Source organism: Hypanus sabinus, chromosome 4 (assembly GCF_030144855.1).
Source record: "Hypanus sabinus isolate sHypSab1 chromosome 4, sHypSab1.hap1, whole genome shotgun sequence".
NCBI lineage: Eukaryota > Metazoa > Chordata > Chondrichthyes > Myliobatiformes > Dasyatidae > Hypanus > Hypanus sabinus.
Window position 1 is genome coordinate 46,715,075 of NC_082709.1, and position 26,290 is coordinate 46,741,364.

Consider the following 26,290-nt stretch of genomic DNA (forward strand, 5'->3'; position numbering starts at 1 on the left):
ACTTCACAATTATAATTGTTTACGAGGCTGGAGAGAGATCACTTCATTATGGTCTTTCATCCATCCAATCCTAGCTTTTACTGAAACTGAGGACATTCTAGCAGGTCAAATCACTTCATTCTGGAGCAAGTGTAATTTAAAGAATGAACAAAACTATTTGCATTTGGTCTTATCTTACTCTCAGCATCTCCTAGAGCACTTTCCAAGCAATTAATTACTTGTAATTTTATTGTCAATGGACATCCTACGAAGCATAATAGGCACAAATAACCAATTGCACCTTGAAGATGCTGTTTACACTAGCTGAATACTCAGATATCTGGGAGAGTTAAAACTAAAACAGAAATTTTAACTAAAATTAAAACAAAATTGTTGTTAATAAAAAGGCAAAATTATTAACATTTACACGGTCCATCAAAACAACCAAGAGCTGTGCCTGAAACAATAAACTCAGCTTCAGATTCAGATTCAGTTTATTGTCATTTAGAAACCACAAATGCAATGCAGTTAAAAAATGAGACAACCTTCCTCCAGAATGATATCACAAAAGCACATGACAAAACAGACTACACCAGAAAATCCACATAATGTTTGGCAATCCCCAATCCACAGTCCTGACTCTCTTCACTGAATCAGTGCTTCTAACCTTTCTTGTTAATGGGTTAGATTCCCAGTATTATACATCTAATTGCTCTGCATCCAGTAGCTGGAGCAATTTCTTGGCATTTTAATAACTTCGACTTGATTCTCTTTATTATTACAAGAAACTAAATATTAACTTTCACATTCACGCTGGAAATAAACAGCTGGTGTTTCAGCTGCTGTTGTTTAAATGTGAATGGACCACTCTTCTCCAATAGACAAGCTGCAGCCTAAAGTAAGTTTTTTAGTCATATGTCCTATACACAACAGCCACATGGTGGAAATGCAAGTAAATTAGAATTGTATTAGATTGGAAATGATGACATGCTCTGTTTAAAAACATTTATACCCATTATCATTTGATTTTTATCGTGTGATTCATAAAAATCAACAGTGATGCTTTTTCTCCGCTCACTCAATTAATTCATGACTCACTCTTTGAATATTCGGATAACAGAAGTCACCATGGCAAGCACTGTTAAAGAAATACAAAAAACTTGGCCCAAGGTATTTCCTCTTATTCTGCTGTCATTTCCAGCTTATAGCCTTCACAATGAAGGCTCTGCAAAAAGCAGATTGCATTTTTTCCATCATAAAGCAATTTTAACTTCAGAATTTGCAGACTTTTCCAGGAAAATTAATAACTGCAACCCCTTCAACCATGTTCATTGGTAGTGAATGAATTAACTGTTCTATACAACAGGCTTTCTATTTAATATTCTTAAAAAAATTTTTTAAATAGGCCATCTTTATACTCACTGATGTGGACTACCTTATCCTATGGCAACCTACCTCTTGATTCTACATGTCTTGCCACCATCCACAAGGCACAAGTCAGGCTTATCATCTCCATTTGTTTGGAATGGCACATAACCAACAACACTAAAGCTAAATACCCAAAGCAGCCCAAATCTATCACATTTAAATAATCCATTATTTACTGGGGAACCTGGCACTACTAATTAGGGGCAATATCACAGCTGCACTCAGGGCAGACATAATGGTACAGGTAGTCCCCGAGTTATGAACATCCGACTTACGAACAACTCGTACTTACGAACCGAGGAAGGAGAACGCCCTCCGCCACTTTAAGTCGGATTGCAATGCTGTCCGCCATATTAAGTCATTGCCATTGACACTGTGGTGAGTGTGTAACTTTGTATTTGGATTAAATTTTTCTTAGCAAGATTCACCCTGACCCCCCCCCCCCACCCCACCTTTTCCGGTCAACTGGTGGTGCAGTGAGATCAGCGCCCGGTTCGAGAATGGAGGTTCCCGAGTTCGATCCAGTGACAGACTACTCCCAAGCATGCTCTCCATCCGTGCCAGGTTGATGTTGAGCTCGCTACTCGACCTCGTAAAAAAAACACTGCAACCTCCAGTTTAAATTCCCACGCAGAATATTGAGGAGGATCAAATACCCAAACCCAGCACAGCCCCTACTTGTCCCATTTAGCCTGTCTTTTGAACCCGGGGAATTCAGTGCGGTGGTCCTTAGGACGCAGCAGAGCTCGGGACCCACCGCCCACAGTGTTTCTGTTCCATTGATGGGAAGCGATCACCATTGAAAATAAAGTGGAAATAATAAAGCGTTTGGAAAGAGGTGAAACGTCATCGGTCATTGGAAAAGCTTTAGGCTATAGTTAGTCAACCATCGGAACAATTTTAAAGGATAAAGGATAAAGTGAGAATAATGGAGCATGTGAAGCCCTGCCCTGATGAAAGCTACAATTATTACTAAGTAACGCAGTGGTTTAATTATTGGAATACAGATGTTTCTTAACTGTTTTATATGCATAGAAAGGTAAAATATATACTATATACTAAGACAAACATTTGACTAATTGACGATAAATAATACCGGATGTACTTGTTCCAACTTACATACAAATCCAACTTAAAAATGGACTCAGGAATGGAACTCGTTCGTAACCCGGGGACTGCCTGATAAGGATAGGTATGGTCCTTGTGGGGGAGTTTTAAATTGGAGGGTATTAGACAGGAATTAAGAAGAGTTAATTAGGAACACCTTTTCTCTGGGTAGTCCACATTAGACATGTGGAGGGTATTTAAAGATCAATTGCACAGCGTACAGAAAAGGTACGTACCTGTTAGAGGGAAGGATGGGGAGTGAAAAGTAAGAGAACTTTGGGTGTCCAGAAAGGTGATGAATTTAGTCAAGAAGAAAAAGGAGAAGTATGTAAAGCTTCAGAAGTTAGTTTCAAATGAAGCACATGAGGAGTTTAAAGCAGCCGGAAAATAACTCAATAAGGGAATTGGGGAAGCAGGAGGGGCTATGAAACGTCCTTGGCAAGTAGGATTAAGGTGAATCCCAAGGCATTCTGTACATACATCAAGAGTAAGGGGATAACTAGGGCAAGGCTGGGACCACTCAAGGATAAAGGGGGGAACATTTGCTTGGATGCGGAAAATGTGAGTGAGGTACTTAATGAGTACATTGCTTCAGTATTTCCCAAGGAAAAGGATATGGAGGACCAGGAGATCAGTGTTGAGTGTATAAATCTGTCAGGGCATTTAGAGGTCAAGAACGAGGAAGTGTTGGGCCTCCTAATGAGTACTAAAGTGGATGTCCCCAGGGCCTAATGGGATTTACCCCAGGTTATTGAAGGAGGCAAAAGACAAGATTGCTGGGCCCGTGACCAGTATCTTTGTGTCCACTCTAGCCATAGGCAAGGTCCCGGAGGACTGATGAATGACTATTGTTGTACTTCTGTTTAAGGAGGAAACAAGGGAAAATCCTGGGAACTATAGACTGGTAAGTCTCACATCAGTTGTAGGGAAATTGTGGGAGAAAATTCTTAGGGATAGGATATATGAGCATTTAGAAACCCATGGCCTAATTAAGAAGAGCCAGCATGGCTTTGTGTGTGGCAGGTTATGCATAACCAACTTGACTGAGTCTTTTGACAAGGTGACAAGAGAGATTGATGAGGGTAGGGCAGTGGATGTTGTCTACATGAATTTTAGTATGGCATTTGACAAAGTTCCTCATAGAAGGCTAATCCAGAAGATTAGGATGCATAGGGTCCACGGCACATTATATGCTTGGATTCAGATCTGGCTTGCACATAGAAGACACAGGGTAGAGATTGAAGGGACTTATTCAAGCTGGAGATCTGTAATTAGTGGTGTTCTGCTGGGATCTGTGCTGGCACCTCTAGTGATGTGTATAAACGACCTGGATGAAAATGTAGATGGGTGAGTTAGTAAATTTATGAATGATACCAAGATTGATGGAGTTGTGGATAATGTAGAAGACTGGCTAAGAATACAGCATAATATGTTGAAATTAGTAGTATACTGTAGATTTGAAATGGAGCTCACAACACAGCCGCCGACATGGCACCATCTTATCAGTTGCAGATATGGGCCAAGAAATGATAGGTGGAGTTTAACCCAGATACATGTGGGGCGTTGCACCTTAGTAGGCCAAATGCAAAGAGACAGTACACTTTTAATGGCAAGATCCTTACCAATGTTGCTGACCACAGAGGTTTTGGGATTCAATTTCATAGCTCCTTGAAAGTGGCTACACAGGTCAATAAGATGGTAACGAAGGCTTATGGATTACTCATATTCATTTGTCAAGACATTGAATTCAAAAGTCAAGAGGCTATGTTGGAACTTTATAAATCTCTGGAGTATTGCAAACAGTTCTGATCGCCCCGCTATAGGAAGGATGTTTTGTAGAGGGTGCAATAGAGGTTTACTAGAATACTGCCTGGTTTAGAGGACATGTACAATCATGAGAGGCTGGATAAACTTGGGTTATTTCCTCTGAAGCACCAGAGGCTCAGGGGAGATCTTATAAAGGTTTATAAGATTACAAGAGGCATAGACAGAGTGAACAGAGAGTATCTGTTTTCCCGGGTTGAAATGTATAATACCAGAGGGCATGCACTGAAGGTGAGGGGGAGTAGGTTCAAGGGGGATGTGAGGGGTAAGATTTTTACTCAGAGTCATGGATTCCTGAAATGCACTGCCTGGTACAGAAGTAGAAGCAAATACATTAGAGGTTTTTAAGAGGCGCTTGGACAGGCAAATCGATGTAAGGAAGATGGAGGGATATGGATGTGGTGTAGGTAGGAGGGATTAGTGTTTGGGTGTTTTTTTAAGCTGGTTCAGCACAACATTGTGGGCTGAACAGCCTGTTTCTGTGCTGTACTCTTCCATGTTCTAATCCCTTCACCATTGGTGCAATGAGTCCATAGTACCACCTGTAAGACACACTGTAACAAATTGCCAACAATTCTTTAATAGCATATGCCAAAACTTCAACCTCTGGCAACCTGCACAAGGACTGCATGTACACACTACCATCCCACCCCACCCTCACCATCATTTTATGAAAATATATTGTCTTTGTAGTCACTGGTTAAAAATCTTCAAAACACTGATCCACTGATGAATATGAAAATTCTATACATTTCTTCTAATTTAATTACCCATTTTAATTACAATGCTTTCTTGAACCTTTTTCAAAGCATATTCTTAGTTTTAAACTGCTTCTTAATGCTTTTTTTTAATCTGTGCATGAGATTGTAGTCTTATTTTTTCCCCTCATGACAATATACAGTAAAGAATTGCTGGATCAGGAGATTTTTCAACCTGATGTCAGAAACAGAAACAGAATCACTTTATTGCCGGTGTGTGAAACATATCAGAATTGATTGTGATTTGGTGTCAAGCATAAAACCGTCAGACCATAAGGTACAGGAGCAGAAGTAGGCCATTCCGCCCAGTGAGTCTGCTCCGCCATTCAATCATGGGCTGATCCAGTTTTTCCAGTCATCTCCACTCCCCTGCTTTCACCCCATACCCTTTGATGTCCTGGCTAATCAAGAACCTATCTATCTCTGCCATAAATGCACCCCATGACTTGGCCTCCACAGCCGCTCGTGACAACAAATTCTACAGATTTACCACCCTCTGACTAAAGTAATTTCTCCACATCTCTGTTCTAAATGGACGCCCTTCAATCCTTAAGTCGTGCCCTCTTGTCCTAGACCCCCCTGCTATGGGAAATAACTTTGCCATATCTAATCTGTTCAGACCTTTTAACAGTTGGAACATTTCTGAGATCCCCCCCCTCATTCTCCTGAACTCCAAGGAATACAGCCCAACAGCTGACAGACATTCCTCATACAGTAACCCTTTCATTCCTGGAATCATTCTCGTGAATCTTTTCTGAACCCTCTACAAACACAAAACAATACCATAACAGACAACACGCAACCAACAATTTACAATAGTGCAAACAACAATGAGCAATCAACAATTAGCAAAACAGTCACATCACAGACATCGATAACCAAACTTAAATAAATACGAACAGACTAAATAATTATCAACAAAACAAGGAGAGCAGGAAATGCCAATGATGTTGTGCAGGGAAAGTTAGGATATTACACCTGAGTTTTGTTTAGAAGCTGGATAGCTACAGGAAAGCAGCTTTTGGAGATGACATTTAGTCCTGGTGGTGATGGACCCGCAGTTTCTCCTTGATGGTAGTTTGGTGAATAGGTAACTGATAGGATAAGTGAAATCTGCAGTAACTGTTCCATCTCTTTTCTTCACTCTGGTGATGAGCAGGTCTTTTAATGTCGGTAGCTGACAGCCATTGATCTTCTTCACTGAGTGGACTACTTACTGCAAACTAGACTTGAAATGGGAGGAGGCAGCAGAAAACAAAACGGTGATAGAGGTGGTCACAATACTCTCAATGATGGCTGAGTAAAAATTCATCAGGATACCCTCTGAGAAGTTAAGTTTCCTAAACTGGCATAGGAAGAACAATCCCTGCAGGTCTTTCTTAGTGATGATGAGTGGAATGAGCTTGTCCCACTTCAATGCATTGGTAATGGTAGTTTTATGCCTCTTTCATGACTCCTAAAAGAACCTTAGACTAAAACAACACCAGAATCCCACACCACTTCCCAGCCAGCCTCTTGTAAGGATATCATCACTTGCTCTCAGTTTCATCGTCCCTGCCACGTCTGTTCCTGAGATGACAGTTTCTTTCCCAAAACATTTGAAATACCTTTTTTCAGGAAACATTGTTTCCCCTCAACTGTACTTTCACCCGCATCTCCGCCATTTCTTATGCTTCCTTCTTGCAGACAGAACAGAGAGTTCCCCTAGTCATCACCTCTCACCATCAGTTTCTGTATCCAGCACATCAAACTTTATCATTTCCACCAGCTGCAACATGATCTCACCATCAGTCATACCTTCCCCTCCCCACCTCTTTCTGCATTTGGCAGGGATCACTCACTCTTCTGGTTCACTCTTATCTATCCCAAGAGTTGTATTTTCAAGAAAAACTCTTAACAGGTTGTCAAATATAATTTTGCTTTCCTAACCGGATGCCTACTCTGCTTTATCTTATAATATTTTTGGCCAGTCTGCTGTCATATCCTTTATTATAGTCTAGCCTTTCCCTGCCACTAATGCAAGGCTAACCAGTTAGCCATTTTCTGTTTTCTTTTTTCTTCCTATTTTAAATAGTGGGGTCATATTTGCTACTTTCTGATTTGCAGGATCCACTCTAGAACTATATTAGTAACTGTCAGTATACTATCATAGCATTTAAGTACCAAAGCCTTTTAAACTAACTTTTTAAATATTTCCATGGAGTAAAATAAAGACTGGAACATGCATGCATAAGTGACATAAAAGCCAAAATAAATAAATGAACATTTAATTATAAATTATTATTTAAACAGGTAGGAAAATTTAATTTTTTAATGTATGAATAATAAGGCACAAATATCAAAATCAGCTCCTTGGGCCATTAACAGCTTGTAGCGTAGTAATTATGTGGTCCATTAAAATATTGTAATAAAAAAATAGAAACTGCTAGAAATACTCAGCAGGCCAGCAACATCTGTGAACAGAGTAATAGAGTTAATTACAGACCTTCCATCCGAACAGCTGCTAAATATTTCCAGTATTTTCTGGTCTTTTTTCTGACTGCCAGCATCTGCTCATTTTAACATCATGATCTAATGATCAGATACACTTCAACAATAAAGCATAATATTTTCCAGCCACTTTTATAGTGTTGTTATAAGCTCATTGATTACAGAGTTTATACTAGAGAAAAGGAATCACAAATAATTAACTGAACATTTTTAAAAAGCCTCAGCTGCCCATGAAACCATCATAGTTCAATGTCAAAGTTCAAAGTAATTACAAGAAACACAATAGAATTAAGGCAGACCACCCCAACAGGATGAACAAACCATCAATATGCAAATACAAAAAAGAAATAATAATAGCATACATTTTCATCAACAAAAACAGGATTCAGCACTCCACACAATAATACGGAATTCTAATAAGAAGTGCATTCCACTAAACTTAAATGAAAGGACAACCCCAACAAATAAAGGAATTATCACAATACAAGAAAAAGTTAACCAATAGAAGAGCATGACTCTCCATGGAAGACACAAAAACGATCTAGATATCCACAAGGAAATGTCAAACTCTTGGCCCAGAGTTCACAGAAATAGTGGAGTTTCTTGTGGCAATACAGGACCAGATGGTTAACACAAAAAAAATCAAAAATGAATTATAAAAGAACAACAAATTCAAGATGATAAATGCAGAAAATGCCAAGAGAAACCAGAAACTACAGGATCCTACAGCAGCTTAATTCAATCTTATTACTTACACAGGCACAATCAAGTGGCAAAATATCATTCACTAAAACCCTGCTTTAAAGTACAATCTTCAACAAGATACTATACCTCATTATAAGTACAAACTTGGTCCAGTTTTATAATCAGAGTCCTACAAATAATATTACAACCAATCCATTATTACAGATTGGATAAACCATAATAACCCTCCAGATATATTACAGGATACATAATAGATATAGCCATTCCAAACACACAAAACATAAAGAAATCAGTAAGTGAAAACACCGGAAATTTGCTGAATTAAAAGAGGAAACTGAAAGACTATGGAACACCATCAGGGTATACATTGGCCCAACAGTGATATCTACTACTGGTATCATCCCCAAAGTCACTACACAATAGCATTAAAGAATTAGGCCTACACAGCAATATTTATGTAAATCTTCAGAAAACCACAATACTAAACACCATCTGAATAGTTTGAAAGTTCCTAGCAATTAAGAAATGAGTGTGCTTGGTTATGACCATACCTCAGGCTTTACCAGCTTGAGCTGAGAGGAAAAAATAATAATAAAAAATAAGAATAAAAAAATAAAAATAAGTAATAATAATAAATAAATATCAAAAACATAAGATTAAGAGTCCTTGAAAGTGAGCCCATAGGCTGTGGGAACAGTTCAATGATGGGGCAAGTGAAGTTATTCCCTCAGGTTCAAGAGCCTGATGGTTGAGGGGTAATAACTATCCCTGAACCTTTTAGTGCGGGTCCTGAGGCTCCAGCCCCTTCTTCCTGATGGCAGCACTGAGAAGGAAGCATGGCCTGAATGATGGGGATCCTTGATGATGGATGCTGCTTTCCTGTGCCAGAGCTCCACGTAGAATTGCTCAATGGTGGCGATGGCTTTATCTGTGATGGACCAGGCCATATCCACTACTTTTTGTAGGCTTTTCTGTTCAAGGTGTTTCCACACCAGGCAGTGTTGCAACCAGTCAATATACTCTCCAGTACACATCTATAGAAGTTTGTCAAAGTTTTAGATGTCACGCTGAATCTTCGCATTCTTCTAAGAAAGTAGAGGTGCTGCCGTGCTTTCTTCATAACGGCACTTATGTGCTGGACACAGGACAGATCCTCTGAAATGATAACACCGAAGAATTTAGAGTTGCTGACTCTCTCCACCTCTGATCCCCCGATGAGAACAGACTCACAGACCTTTTGTTTCCTCAATAATCAGCTCTTTGGCTTTGCCGCCATTGAGTGAGAGATTGTTGTTGTGGCACCACTCAGCCAGATTTAAAATCTTCTCATATGCTAATTCTTCAGCATCTTTGATCTAGCCAACAACAGCGATGTCGTCAACAAATTTAAATAAGTTTTTGGAGCTGTGCTCAGTCATAAGTCAAAATCATCAGTGACAAACTGATAAATTATCACTGGAGCATATTTCAGGTCAGTTAGGCAAAACAATTATGGCTAAGAATTTGGAAAGCCATGTGAATCTAACAAGAGTCGAGTGCTAGTAATGGTACATACCAAAATTACAGTATTACACACTGATTGCTTTGCATCAGTGTAGTTTACAAAGGCTTTCATGCAAGGAATGACACTAAATGACAAATGAGACTGATATTTCTAAAGCGACAAAGCAGGCAGGAACCCAGCCAATTCGGTTACTCCTCAAACCTCAAGTATTAATCCTCTATCTTGTTATTCTTGTGTACATAACACAACTTTCTCAATGTTATTTCATAATGGAAAATATTGGATGCTTTTTTAAAAAAGAAAAAATGAGGTTACTCTTCCTCTTTGTTGTAAAACTGTGATGTTAACAAGAAATTGCTACTATTTATAGCCAGACATTAATAGTCATCATTGTCCAGCTCTCATATATGTAATTGGAAAAGAGACATAATATCAACTCAATTCTTTTTAGAGAGTGGAACCTGAACAGGTCTCAGTGATTTGCACGCTACTTCTAAAATTATTATTTTTTATTGTTCAGAAGTGAGACAGTTGTTACTAATTTGAACTTTTATTTGCACATCAGCAAGACAGACATCAACCTTGTGATCCACATTTCAATAACTGGTGTAATCCTTCCTTTGAGCAAGTGATAGGGGAACACCTAATAGAAAAAAATATTGACCGGAAGTTAAAATATCAATAAGAATACAGTTATTAATGGCAACCTGCAGAGATTTATCACCTTTAACAGAGTAAAACATCCAACTGGATTGTTGAAAGTGACTTTATTAATCATCAGTAAAATTTGCTGTTTTTATTCTATTATTGCTTTCGAAGCATCAATGGTCCGAAGACTACCAGCTGGGAAATAGAAGGTAAACTACTACATTTATAAAGGGATCTCGTACTGAAGAAAAAATAAATTGAGATAGCCGTGATTACATTTTGGTTAAGGCAAAAGTTTTTATGAATATATAAAGTAGAAGAGGGTGGCTAAAGTCAACGTAGTGCCCTTGGAAGACGATAAGGGGAAATTGATATTGGGTGATAAGGAAATGGCTGAAGCACTGAACGACTATTTTTTGTCGGTCTTCACGGTGGAGGACACATCTAATATGCCAAGGAAGGATGTTATGGACGAAATGGGAGATGAGGACCTCGATAAAATCACTGTCACTGAAGAGATGGTGATGAGCAAACTTGAGGGCCTGAAGGTAGATAAGTGTCCTGGTTCTGATGGGATGCATCCTAGGGTGCTGAGGGAGCTGGTGGAGGTTACAGTAGATGCAGTGTAACCAGTTATCAAAATTCTCTAGACTCTGGGTAGGTCCCGGCACATTTAAAAAAGGATGTAGGCAAAAGACGAGCAATTATTGGCCAGTTAACTTAACATCTGTAGTCGGAAAAATGCTTGAAGCTGTCATTAAGGAAGAAATAGCGGAACATTTAGAAAGGAGTGGTTCCATTAGACAGACGCAGCATGGATTCAGAAAGGGCAGGTCCTGTTTGACAAAATTACTGGAGTTCTTTGAGGACATAATGAGTGCAGTGGACAGAGGGGAACAGGTGGATGTTGTATACTTGGATTTCCAGAAGGCGTTTGATAAGGTGCCGCACAAGAGACTTATAAATAAGATATGGATACATGGAGACAGAGGAAGTGTATTGGCATGGATAGTGGATTGGTTAACCAACAGAAGGCAGAGAGTTGATATAAATGGGTGCTTCTCTGGTTGGCAGTTAGTGGTGAGTGGGGTACCACAGGGCCTGCCACTGCTTACCATTTACACTGATGATTTGGAAGCGGGGACTGAATTTGCTGATGGCACTAAACTGAGTAGAAAAGCAAATTGTACAGAGGATGTGGAGAGTCTGCAGAGGGATTTAGACAGGGTAACTGAGTGGGCCAAGGTCTGGCAGATGGAATACAATGTCGGTAAATGCGAAATCATCCACTTAGGAAGGAATAATAGAAGAGCAGATTATTATTTAAATGGCAAAAGACTGCAGCATGCTGTTGTGTACAGGAACTTGGAAGTGCTTATGCATGAATCACAAAAAGTTGGCTTGCAGGTACAACAGGTTATTAAGAAGGTAAACGGAATGTTGGCCTTCATTGTTAGAGAGATTGAATTCAAGAGAAGGGAGGTCATGCTGCAACTATACAGGGTACTGGTGAGGCCGCACCTGGAGTACTGTGTGCAGTTCTGGTCTCCATACTTGAGGAAGGATATACTGGCTTTGGAGGCAGTGCAGAGGTGGTTCACCAGGTTGATTCCAGAGATGAAGGTTAACATATGAGGAGAGATTGAGTCAACTGGGACTGTACTCTCTGGAGTTCAGAAGAATGAGAGGGGATCTTATAGAAACATACAAAATTTTGAAAGGGATAGATAAGGTAGAAGTGGCAAAATTGTTTCCATTGGTAGGTGAGACTAGAACTAGGGGACATTGCCTCAAGATTCAGGGGAAAAGATTTAGGATGGAGATGAGGAGAAACTGTTTTTCCCAGAGTGGTGAATCTGTGGAATTCTCTGCCCAGGGAAACAGTTGAGGCTTCTTCACTTAATATATTTAAGAAACAGTTAGATAGGTTTTTACATAGTAAGGGAATTAAAGATTATGGAGAAAAGGCAGGTAGATGGAGCTGAGCTTATGGACAAATCAGCCATGATCTTATTGAATGGCAGGGCAGGCTCAATGGGCCAGATGGCCTACTCCTGCTCCTATTTCTTATGTTCTTAAAATAAAATAAATGCCTTGACAATAGATTTAGAGTTCTATTAGCTGTGAGCTTAAGGGGGAAAAAAGCAAAGTTGTACAAATCAAATGGGATAGGGTTTTGAAATAATTTAAGACAGCAAAAATCCAAGTCAAGATAATATTAGAAACTATTTTGTCCAGATTTTAAATGATATAGGGGACAAGAAAAATGGAAACAATCTGATCAGTGATATTCTTGAGACAGAGAGCAATTTTATGCTCAGAATAAAAATGTTGGTAAAGCCACTATCAAACAAAAGGGAGAATTTGGATGCCAAATTTACAGGTTCTGAAGAAGTATTTTCAGGCAGGAAAAGAAGAGGAAAGAATTAAGAAAAGTTTTCAGGAAACTTTTCAGGAAAAGTTTCAACACATGTCAAAATGGCTGAAGACCCAATGAGGTTGACAGCTGGCTAAGGTAGATGAAGAGAAGAGGGGAAGATCTTAAGATCAAGATCAAAAGAATAAGGTGCTGAAAATATATATATTTCAGAACATCAAAGGTTGTACCAGTAAGATACAGGGCTTTTTTCCATGTCCTACACAACTGCATTAGTAACTTGAATACACAAATTTGCTTTTAAAAATGTTGAATATTGAAGGCTAAAACTCTTGATGAAGAGAAAAAATACTTCATTTAATAGTAATATTAAATTCCATATTAATAATGGAATGAAATCTAAAGCACGCATGCAACAAAGCTGCAGACTTTGAAGATTGAGCATATGTACAGCAGAATGAGTCAAAGGGGGATACACTGGTAAGATACTATTAGAGAAGCTGAGTTAGAAGTAAAATGCTTTAATTGCAGAAATAACATGACCTTTTTAAGTTTAATTCAGAGACTTAACAGATTTCAGACAATCAAGAAGAAGAGTATTACTGACAGCAGTTTCTACATTTAACTGCCGATGCAGATGACAGAAATTGATGTTTCAATTTCAGTGAGTAATGATGGTCATGTTACAACTGTGATTGCAAAAAGAATGCACCAATAAATATAAAAATATACACAAAATGCACAACTGTAACCCTCTTGTAATAATGTGTAGAAAAAAGGTGGCTGTTCTCTTGTCTTCAAGTCAGTAAATCCTAGGTTTAAGTTCTATTCCAGAGAATTTCTACTAAGTTTTAAATGAACATTTCATTGCAGTGAGAAGATGCTGCAACATTGGAAGTACGACTGTTCAGACGAGGGATTACCTTGCCTGCTCTTTCATGCGGACATAATAGATCAAAGGCATTATTTTGGAGAGCAGCAGAACTATATTATACCTCTAACAAAATCACAAACAAATCACTAACTCCTTTTTAGGTTGCCTCCATAACCTAAGGTTATTTCTTCTCTTTCTTTCAGATGGACGTATTTTAATTTGGTTTTATTAGGAAATGAGACCTGTTATCCTTACCTAGCATAACTCTGGAATACAGGTATCTATTAATCAACCTCTGAACATACCTCACAAAGCATTTAGTTGTCTTGTCATCATCACAACACAGCTTACTTAAGGTCAATTTGGATAGGTAATACATGCAAGGCTTGCTGGTAATGCCCATATGCCCATATCACAAGAGATAATTGTTACGGATTCAACAACAGTAAACATATAAGTGAGGCAGGGTTTTTTTTATAACAAATAAAACATTTATTAAACACTGAAAAACAAACCCCAAAAGTAAACATAGGACTAACGCAACCAGAAATCAGCTGCTGTGCAGCAGCTTAAACAGTTCTTAAAGGGATAAAACGAAAACAGTTCTTAAAGCGATGTTGCAAAAACAGTTCTTCAAAGTAGTACTGCGAAAGTTCAAAATGCATACAGTCCATTAAAGGAGAGACTTTTTTAGACCATTTAAATTCTCCTTCATGTCGTGTTGCTGCGGTTCCCAGTTGAACTATACTTTTCCTGGAGAATTTACGAAGATGAAAATGAAATGGCTTAAAGGCACTGACCTTTCCTTTACAAAACTGTACCCAACCCTTTCTGCTCTTATCCCAGGGGCTAACACAGGCACAGCCAACAAATTCCTTCCGAATGAGGATCAAACAAGGTTGAACCTGTTTCACCATCGAAATCGACTTTCCTCGATCCTTTAGCTCCCGAACTCCGATCTTCACTCTCCACTGATTTTTAACTGGCAGTATTATAAAGAAACTGCCGGCAATGATCTTTTAAACTTTAGGCATTAAATAAAACTCCACCTTTCAACGGAACTGCGTCATAATATTGAACCACGCAGTAGCATTGAGTCAAAATGGCAAATCCAGCCACGAACTGCCCTTCCTCACAGGGAGGGGTCCTCCTTTTATACCCTGTTGAAAAAAACTGTCACGTGACCTCTACTGGCAGGAAAATGACGTCACTCCATCATCACAAGACCATCACCTTACGTCCAGTATAGCTTCAACACCACTGTCATGTGACAAGTACAAGATACCCACGGGTACGTAACATAATAAATTAAAAAAAGATCTAAAATAAGATTTTAAATTAAATTAAAATCTAGTCAAATGTTTTGGAATTGCTATTTCATTTTATGAAATGAAATAAATGTTTTGTACTTATGTCAAATGTACTATGCTAATAAATTCAAAGTATGTAAAACTGAATATAATATCTAAGTTATGGAAGGATATTCCACATTGAGCACATAAATAATTATGACTAAACAAACTTCAACATCCTTATTGAAATGGCCTTCAAAAACAAACTTACTTGTTCTTTAACTTCAATATTATGCTCCCCTTCAAGAATGAGAGTGACTGCTTGCATTATCTGTTTTCCATGAGTACTCATTATCTGGTCTATATGCTGGCAAAAAAACAGAAGCATATTATACTGAATATTCGGAGAGTATTAGCATGTAAACCACTTCTAAAACTAATTGCTTAGTCCAGAAACTCTAAGCTAAAAACATGTAACAATTCAATTAACTTGATGAAATTAAAGCTGCAGCAGTTATTAGTACACCCCAAGGACTGACTTTTAATCAAAACTATTCCTCATACAAACATTTACACATATAACTGTTAACAGAAATTAGTTATCTTCCAACACAACAGGTGCCAGAAACCAGGGAACTAATTTGGGGCTCTGAAATATGGGCTGCAATGCCCAAGTAGCCTGCACACTTTGTTTCCATGTAGATAACACACCTTTAAGTTCCTCTATTTACTGCTGCTAATCATCCACCTCCTTTTCCTCAGTCACTCCTCAACTGTAGGTGTGAAAAGAGCTGAGCTTTCATGATAAAGAAAACATTTTGATAACCCTTTGCCAAATACTACAGATCTATTCCAGAGTATTACAAGCAGCAAAAATATTATTTTAGCTGTCCAATTGACTGCTCGACCACATTTTTGTATCAGAACTTTTCAACGGTATGTATGTTGACCACATGTACACAAGCTGCAGTCTGGCATCGTGAATGAAGTCATAATCAGATAGCTCTTAAGCTCTACAACCAACCTTTAATTTTGGATGGTAATTCAAAGGCAGATTGTATGGAAAACAAGTGCTGAACAAAGATTTTGTGACTGCTGCCTAACACTCAAATACAACAATGCAAGAAAAAGTTTGTGAACCCTTTGCAAGTACCTGGTTTTCTGCACAAATTACTCATAAAGTGTGATAAGGCTGAGGATGGAACTGTTGGTATACAAGTTGATGCATTGTGTAGTGAGACTGTAAAGACGAACAGATAGATGAGATCAAAATCGCAGTCAGTGGGATTAGGTGGAGTGTAACATTGGGGCAAAATCAAAAAGAGTGCTGAATACAGGACTAAGAGTGTTAGATTTGAATAAACAGTATACGGAACAAGGTAGATGATCTTGTACTGCAGTTAGAGACTGGGATGGTGGGCTGGTAAGACGTGGCTGAAGGAACATCATAGTTGGGAGCTGAACATCCAAGGATACACCTTGTATCGAAAGGAAAGGCAGGTGGGCATAGGAGATGGCTCTGTTGGTTAAAAAATGAAATCAGATCCTTAGAAAGAGATGACATAGGGCTGGATGATGTAGAATTCTTCTGGGTAGAGCTAAGAAATTGCAAGGGTAAAAAAGATCCTGATGGAAGTTATATACAGTCCTTTGGACAGTAACCAGGATATGGGATATAAATTTCAGCGGGAAATAGAAAAGGCATGTAATAAGGGCAACATTATGATAGTCATGGGGATTTCAATATGCAGTTAGACTTGGAAAACCAGATTGGTGCTGGATCCCAATAGAGGGAATTTGTAGAATGCCTCCAACATGGCCTTTCTTAGAGCAGCTTGTGGTTGAGCACACAAAGGAAAGGCAATTCTGAACTGGGTGTTGTGTAATGACCAGATTTGATTAGGGAAGCTTAAGGTAAAAGAACCCTTTGGGGAACAGTGATCATAATATGATAGAATTAACCCCGCATTAAGGGATACAGAGGCATGAGAGAGGAACTGGCCAGAATTGATTGGAAGAGGACACTAGCAGGGATGACAGCAGAACAGCAATGGCTGGAGCTCCTGGAGGCAATTTGGACAACACAGGATAGATACTTCCCAATGATGAAGAAGCATTATAAGAGGCATCATGAGGCAACTGCATGAGACAGCATAAAAGCAAAGGAGAAGGCATATAATATAACAAAAACTACTGGGAATTGAGAGGAATTGAGAGCTTTTAAAAATCAACAGAAGACAACTAAAATAAAACACATAATTAAATAACATATGAAATATGAAGGTAAGCTGGCCAAAAATATCAAAGAGAATACCAAAAGAACTTCAGATATATAAAGAGAAAAAGAAAGGTGAGAGTGGATATTGGACCATTGGAAAATGATGCTGGAGATGTAATAATTGTGGGCAAAGAAACAGCAGACAAAATTAATAAGTATTTTACAACAGTCTCCACCGTGGAAGACACTAGCAGTACGCTAGAAATAAGAGTGTGTCAGGGGGCAGAGGTGAGAGTAGTTGTTATTACTAAGGAGAAGGTGCTTGGGAAGCTGAAAGGTCTGAAGGTAGGTAAGTCAGCTGAATCCAGGGTTCTGAAAGAGATAGTGTAGCTGAAGACATTATATAGGCATAAGTAATAATCTTTCAAGAATAACTAGATTCTAGAAATTGTTCTAGAGGACTGGAAAATTGCATATATCACCTCACTCTTTAAGAAGGGAAGGAGGCAGAAGAAAGAAAATTATAGGCGAGTTAGCTTGACTTCAGCAGTTGGGAAGATACTGGACTCCATTATTAAGGATGATGTTTCGGGGTACTTGGGAGTACACAATACAGAAGGCCAAAGTCAGTGTGGTTTCCTTGAGGAGAAATCTTGCCTGACAAATAAGTTGGAATTCTTTGAGGAAATAACAGCCAGGATAGACAAAGGAGTCAGTGGATGTTGTGTACTTATATTTTCAGAAGCCTCTTGACAAGATGCCCAACATGAGGCTGCTTAACAAGATAAGAGCTCAAGGCATTACAGAAAAGGTACTAGCATGGATAGAAGATTGGCTGACTGGCAAGAGGCAAAGAGTAGGAATAAATGGGGCTTATTCTGGTTGGCTGCTGGTAACTAGTGGAGTTCTTCAGGGATCGGTATTAGGACTGCCTCTTTTCATATTATATGTCAACAATTGCTTTGTGGCCAAGACTGCGGATAATATAAAGATAGGTGTAGGGGCAGGTAGAGTTGAGGAAACAAGATGCCTGTAAACGGACTTGGACAGAATTGGAGAATGGGCAAAGAAGTGACAGATGGGATAAAGTGCCGGGAAGTATATGGCCATGCACTTTGGTAGAAGGAATACTGGCTTAAACTATTTTCTAAATCGGGAGAAAATTGGAAAAATCAGAGATGCAAAGGTACTTGGGAGTCCTTGTACAGGATTCCCTAAAGGTTACATTGCAGATTGAGTTGAAGGTATGGAAGACAAAGGCAATGTTAGCCTTCATATCAAGAGGATTAGAATATAAGAGCATGGATGTCATGCTTAGGCTTTATAGGGCATTGGTCAAACCGTAATTGGAGTATTGTGAGTAGTTTTGGGCCCCTTATCAAAGAAAAGATGTGCTGGATTTAGAGAAGGCAGAGAAGAGGTTCACGAGAATGATTTCAGGAATGAAAGGGTTAACATATGAGGAGTGTTTGATGGCTCTGGGGCTGTACTCACTGGAGAGTAGAGGAATGAGGGGGCATCTCATTGAAACCTATTGAATATTGAAAGACCTAGATACAGTGGATGTGGATTTCATACAGTGAGTGAGTCTAGGGCATAGGAACAGCCTCAGAATAGAGGGACATCTATTTAGAACAGAGATGAGAAGGAATTTCTTTAACCAGAGGGTGGTAAATCTGTGGAATTCATTGCCACAGACAGCTGTGGAGGCCAGTTCATTGAGTATATTTAAAGCAGAGGTTGATAGGCTCTAAGTTAGCCAGGGCATTAAAAGTTACGGGAAAAGGCAGGAAAATGGGTTTGAGAGAGATAATAAATTAGCCATGATGGAATGGCAGACCAGACTCAATGGGCTGTGGCCTAATTCTGCTGCATTGTCTCATGGTCTTACAGTATATAATAATAATAAAGCAATACTGACTACTGCACATTGATTTCGTTATGAAGCTGGCACACCAAGGTAAATCAACCCTGCAAAATTCCTTTTCTTGAAAGGCAAATAAATTGTATTAAGGGACCATTTCATCAGATTATCATAAGATGAAAGGGGAAAGTTTACAACATACTAGCCTGTGTTCTTAGAGAAAAAAAAAACAATTCTTGAAGTGGCTGATAGGGCAGAGATAATCAACAGAAAAAATGGATGAATAATTATCTGAAATACAACACAAAAACATACCAGAAAGGATACTGAAAGGAGGTTACAGTTGGCAATCCCAACTGAAGATCACAGAACTAATGGATTACTGTCCATTCTCTTTTACATAACTTCTACATAATGATTCTATAATAAAGCTTCAAAATAGTTATTTTTATGAATAGAAATCATAACAATTTCTGCACAATGTAAAGACCACATATAATTCATTATTATGCAGAGAAATGGGAGAAAATTGTTTATGCAATACCTGAATGAGTTAAAAATCCAATTTTACATAGATGCCACTAAACAAAGCTGCAATATCATTTTCCTGCACAATAATAGAAACGTCATGTTGTGCAGAATGGATTATTAGGTTGCAACTTCTCCCTCACAATTCCCTAAAAGAGCTTCAGCTGTGCTGATGGGAAAGGTGTAGAATCACAATCAAATTATTTTCCAGCTCCTTGCAATTCCATAATACAAGCAAAAGTCATAGAAAAATAATTGAAAGCTCATACTCTTATCTGGGACAATGTGTGACACCACAAAAGGGAGTGTAGCAAAGAAGAATGGAAAAATGACAGGAACCCATTTCTAGTGAAATTATATATATAGTACAGATTTAAAATTATTGCACATATTGAACCATGAATCTACTGAAATAAAAATTTAGGATTCCTTTGGAAACTAAATAACAGCTACAAACACATGCCTTTCTATAAATGCACAAAGATAATGTCATGGGACCTTTGCAAGCAAACTTATACAAACATCATGTGCCAATTGCAAAGAATAAACTTGATAACATGGTATACAAAACAGAAGACAAACAAGAGGTCCATTAATGAATGTGTCACTGACCATCTGCTGAAATCTAACAACCACTACTGTTATTCAGTGATTAGTTACAACATCTTTTACTTTCTACAACAATCTAAATTTGCCCATTTAAACCGATGGTTTTTAAAGAGTGCCCCATTTAGTTAGCTTAACACTAGAAATAAAGAAAGATTGGTAACAATATTTAAGTATATATATTCAAATTACATACAGGTCTAGTTGATAAGAGGTTCCTGAGCAGTCCCAAAGTCTTCATTAGTACATTCACATCAGAATCTGAAAGCAGTCTGAAGAGTTGTTCAGTACTCAGCCCTCGCAAAATGTCTGTCTTTATCTTCTGGTCAGCTTGAAAAGCCATATTCTAAAAAGATTAAATTGGATGATTTAATTAGGATTCTGATTTGACTTGTTGGTAGAATAATATGCAGTATCATAAATGTCAAGATTAGTAAATTGTGAAAACTGGCCATTAATAAATCTACTTTTATAGTTGAAGATCATTGACTTGTATAGACATTAAGGATGGCATTGTTCAAAAACAAAAATAAGGCTCATGAAATACATATTTCTTCATCAGTTTTAAGAACAAAGTTCAACTGTATAAATAATAAGTAAATAATACAAATTAAAATATGTACAACACTGTTTTCAGACCTTGCATTAACAGGAATATAAAGTAATAATTATATTAATATATTTTCATTGTACTATTAAAATATGAATTATTTCATGTCTTACGGAAAAATGCAGTTAGAATATTTACTTGCATTAACAAATGATTTTCTGTATTCATTTCTTTACAGTTGGGGATGAGAGCAAATCAGCTAAAAGACCAAACCAAAAGCATGAACAGAAATATGAAGCCAGGGTCATGAATCCTATCACCTTATTCTACTACATCAGAAAGAACTCATCTTTAACACTCTTGCTGAAAATTATAGTCCCCCAGCCTAAGGGATTGGCCACAGCTATTAAATTAGAATGTCTGTTAATCAATCCCTTTGTCGCAAGTAGTTACCGCATCCATAATCACTAAAACTGGATCTATTACACTTAACTTCAGCATTCAGAACACTGACGTACATGGTGAAGAGCTCAATACTGATTCCTGTGGCATCCTATAAAACACTGGCTCCTGCCCCAAAAAAACTCTGCTTATTCTTCCTATTTTCTGTCTGCCAACTAATAGTCAGTACATGTCACGATGTCACCCCCTCCCCCATCTCATATGCTTTTATTTCACATAATAATCTCTGTGGAACCGGAGGCTTTCTCGAATACTAATATACCACATCTAGTGGCTTCCCTTTATCTATTCTGCTAGGAGCAACGTCAAAAACTTTAAACAGAATGTAACATATAATTTCTTTTATAGATACATACTGACCATGGCATTAATATTTAAAATTTCTAAATGCCCTATTTCTTTGTGCATAATAATTGCATCTGGTGTTTTCTCTACTACTACCAAGTCAAATTAATTTGTATGTTGGTGTGTTCTCTCTCTCTATGTACTTAATTAGTGAAATTATATGCTCACGCATGAAGAGCATAAAACATAGGTGTAGAATTAGGCCATCTGGCCCCTTGAGTCTGCTGTGCCTTTCAATCATGGCTGATCTGTTTTCCCCCTCCTCAGCCCCACTCCCTGGCCTTCTCCCCATAACCTTTGATGCCATGTCCAATCAAGAATGTATGAGCTCTGCCTTAAATACACCCTATGACCTGTCCTCCACAGCTGCCTGTGGTAACAAATTCCAAAAATTCACAACCCTATGGCTAAAATAATTTCTCTGCATCTGTTTGAAAAGGATGCCCCTCTATCCTGAGGCTGTGCCCTCTTGTCCTAGACTCCCCCACCATGGGAAACATCCTTTCCACTCTGCTCTGTACATTCAAAAGGTTTTAATGAGATCCTATTTCTAAATTCCAGCAAGTAGAGCCAAATGTTCCTCATATGACAATCCTTTCATTCCCAGAATCATCCTTTTGAACCTCCTCTGAACCCTCTCCAATGCCAGCACATCCTTTAGATGAGAAGCCCAAACCGCTCAAAATATGCAAGGTGACGCCTCACCAGTGCCTTATAAAGTCTCAGCTTCATAACCCTGCTCTTGCATTCTGCACCTCTTAAAATTAATGCTAATTTTGCATTTGCCTTCCTCTTCACTGACTCTACCTGCAGGTTAACCTTCAGGGTGTTATGCACAAGGACCCCCAAGTCCCTTTGCATCTCAGATTTTTGGATTTTCTCCCCATTCTGAAAGTAGTCTGCACATTTATTTCTAGTACCCAAGTGCATGACCATGCATTTTCCAACATTGTATTTCATTTGCCACTTTCTTGTCCATTCCCCTAATCTGTCCAGGTCCTTCTGCAGCCTACCTGTTTCCTCAACACTACCTGCCTCTCCACCAATCTTCATATCATCTGCAAACTTGCCATCTATTCCATCATCTACATCACTGATGTACAGCATACTCCATCACCTCATCCTTAACAATGACTCCAAATCTTTCCAACCACTGAAGTCAAGCTAACTGGTCTATAATTTCCTTTCTGCTGCCTTCCTCTTTTCTTAAAGAGTGGAGTGACATTTGCAATTTTCCTGTCCTCTGGCACATGTCCAATGATTTTTGAAAGATTATTACTAATGCGTTCACAATCTCTACCATTACCACTTTCAGAAATCCAGGTGGCTTATGTACCCTTAAATCTTTCAGCTTTAGAGCACCTTCTCCATTGTAATAGTAACTGCACTCACTTCACTTCCCTCACATCCTTCAACATCTAGCACATTGCTAGTGTCTTCCACAGTGAAGACTGATGGCAAAATATTCATTTACTTCATCTACCATCTCCTTGTCCCCCATTATTTCTCCTGCCTCATTTTATAGTGGTCCTATATCCACTCTCATCTCTCTTTCATTTTTTACATACTTGAAAATGCTTTTACTATCCACTTTGACATTGTTTGCTAGCTTGCTTTCACATTTTATCTTTTCCTTCCCAATGATTCTTTTAGTTGCTCTCTGTAGGTTTTTAAAAGCTTCCAAATCCTCTATCTTCCCACTAATTTGTGCTTTGTTGCATGCCCTCTCTTTTGCTTTTACATTAGGTTTGACTTCCCCTGTCAGCCACAGTTGTACTGTTATGCCATTTAAGTATTTCCTCAGTTTTGGAATACACATGTCCTGCACATTCCCAGACTCATGCCATTTCTGATCTGCTGTCATCCCTGCCAGCATCTCCTTCCAATTTACTTTGGCCAACTCCTCAGTGGAATAATTTGCTTTAGTCCACTGAAATATTACTACTCCAGACTTTACTTTTGTCATAGCAAATTGAACTCAATCACATTGTGATCACTGCCTCCCAAGGGTTCTTTAACCTCAATCTCCCTAATCACTTCCAGTTTGTTACATAACACCCAATCCAGTATAGCTGATCCTCTAGTAAGATCAATGACAAACTGCTCTAAAAAGTCATCTTCAACTCACTCCCTTGAGATCCATACCAGCCTGGTTTTCCCAATCGACTTGCATGTTAAAATCTCCCATAACTCTCATAACATTGCCCTTTGACACAACTTTACTATTTCCTGTTGTAAACACATGACTTGAGCACCTGACAATAAACCTGACTTTCACTCTGCTAACTACTCATTAAAAGATCTAAGCATGTCAGTTGGTAACTGGATGAGGCAAAAAAAAAGTGAGTTTTAGTATTTGTACAAAACATAGGGCAAAAATCTAAGCTAACTCTTCAGCACAGAGCTGAAGGAGAACTAGACTGCCAACATCTTGAATGACTTATTGCTTGCTCACTCAGTGCAGAAGCTCTCAAGGCAAAGTATCCCATTCAATATTAATGTTTCAATCAACATCAGTAAAGCAAATTATTGGATCATTATCACACTGACATTTGTGGAAGTTTCTTGTGCACAAATTGCCTTGTTTTCTACAACAGAAGCAATCAAACATTTTTGTGACTCAGGATGGTGATTGATTTGTTTCTTCCCTCTTAGATGCTCTAAGCATGGCATTCAGTTGTATCATAACCATTACTTTAAGACTGAGACTGGATAGATCACCCAGCATCAACCAAGGAACTGAATTCAGATGCAGCACATTCACCAAGCACAGTAGAACTTTAAGTCTTCCTCATGGAGGAAGTATCTAGGGGACTAGTATCTAAAGTGGAAGACTTCGACCATGATGGTATTTTGTGCATTCTTCATGAATACATGGGCCCCTTCCAGTGTTTCAGTTTCCTCCTCCATCCCAAGATCATGTGAGTTGGAAGGTTAGTTGAACACTGTAAATTGCCCTTCATGTGCAGGTGAGTTGTACAATCTTGGGTGAGTTATAGGATAATTTAAAAACTAATATTAGAAATAATGACCAGGAAGGAACTTTACAACTATGTTCAACCAGAAGTGTTGAATAGATGGTTCAACTCAGCTTCCTGGGAAATGTCCACTACCAAAGAAGCCAGTCAATTATTTTCACACTATTTTATGTCAAGAACTGGCTGAGGGCATTGGAGATGGGAGAGGCTACGAAACTAGAAAACATCTCAACTGGATTTTTTTCTTTTGTAATTTATTTTTTATTGAAGTTTATCATCAAACATTTCCATAAGATATATTTCAGATACTGTACATATATAGTATCATATAATCATATTTGTCACAAATCTCCACATAATATTTATCTGAGGTATACACTTATAGAAAAGAGGAGAGAACGAACAAGCAAAATAAGAAAACTATGTACAAGTAGGGAGTGATCTTTTTTTTACAACATATTCATTGACGTGAGAATAAAATCAGGCCTATGAGTAGTTAAACCATTTTTCCCAATATGAATCAAATTGTTCCAACTTATGATTAACCGATGCTGTTATCTTCTCCATTTTGTAAATGTCCTTTGTAATTTCCATCCATACATTTAAGGTTGGGCTCTCCTGTGATAACCATTTCCTGGTAAGGGCCTTTTTACCAGCCACCAGCAGTATATTTCATTAACAAATGAATAAAACCCCCGTTATCAGCAATTCTAAACCTAAACAGGCTGTGAGAAGCTTCAAGAATGCTCTGCAAGACAACACTCTCTCACCAGTTAGCATAACAAAGAAGCAGTTTTACTTTTAACAAACAAAGAAGCCATTTTGATTAACATACACAATACATGTAGATTGAGTCAAATCAAATCAAGTTTAATTATAATTCAAGCTATACGTAGATACATCTTAACAAGACAGCTTTCCTTTGGGGCCAAGGTGCAAAACATTCAAAAATAGCAAGCAAACATTCAAAAAAATTGAGTAACAAATTAAAGAAGCATATTCACTTAAAAAAAACACTGGCCAAGACCCTGACCGACAAAGTCCAGCAATCAGTGGTAGATTACCAGCAGTGTACCATCGCATGCAGTCTAGCCTGTCATTCCACCACTTGAACACGGGAGGACAGCACCAATGGGAGAGGCCAGGCCGCAGCCAAGCTTGGACACCATACTGCAGCACTTCAGTATCCCTTTTTATATGGGGCACAATTGAGAGCATCCTGACTGGCTGCATCACTGCCTGGAATGGGAACAGTACCTCCCTTAATCGCAGGACTCTACAGAGAGCAGTGTGGACAGCCTAGCGCATCTGTAGTTGTAAACTTCCCATGACTCAGGACATTTGCAAGGACGGGTATAAAAAGAGCCCGTAGGATCATTGGGGACCCAAGCCATCCCAACCACAATCTATTCCAGCTGCTACCAACTGGGAAACGGTACCACAGCATAAAAGCCAGGACCAACAGGCTCCGGGGCAGCTTCTTCCATCAGGCCATCAGACTGATGAACTCACGTTGACTTGAGTGTACTCTATATTACATTGATTGTTCTATTTATTATAAACTACTGTGATTGCACATTTACATGGAGACGTAACGTAAAGACTTTTAATCCTCATGTATGTGAAGGATGTAAGAGAATAAAGTCAATTCAATCAATTCAATTCACCTGGACTGCAGCAGCAGGCAAGCCCGATTGTGACCTAGTCACCACTACATAGCTCCCTTGTCGACTGTCTACCAGATAACATGAAC

General features: G+C 38.5%; 1 protein-coding gene across 3 annotated transcripts in view; it reads right to left on the minus strand.

Annotated features, from left to right (window-relative positions):
* armc8 (armadillo repeat containing 8) overlaps nucleotides 1–26,290 on the minus strand; it is a 140,189-nt gene that overhangs the window by 21,181 nt on the left and 92,718 nt on the right. For 2 of the 3 annotated variants that reach the window (XM_059967001.1, XM_059966999.1), the window contains exons 17-18: nucleotides 20,399–20,548; nucleotides 15,258–15,353 (exon numbers count right to left, since the gene is read on the minus strand). In XM_059967001.1, coding sequence (XP_059822984.1) covers nucleotides 15,258–15,353; nucleotides 20,399–20,548 — 246 coding nt within the window. Of the gene's footprint in view, nucleotides 1–8,977; nucleotides 9,447–15,257; nucleotides 15,354–20,398; nucleotides 20,549–26,290 lie in introns of those variants that run through there. The other variant, XM_059967002.1, reaches the window with a different exon arrangement.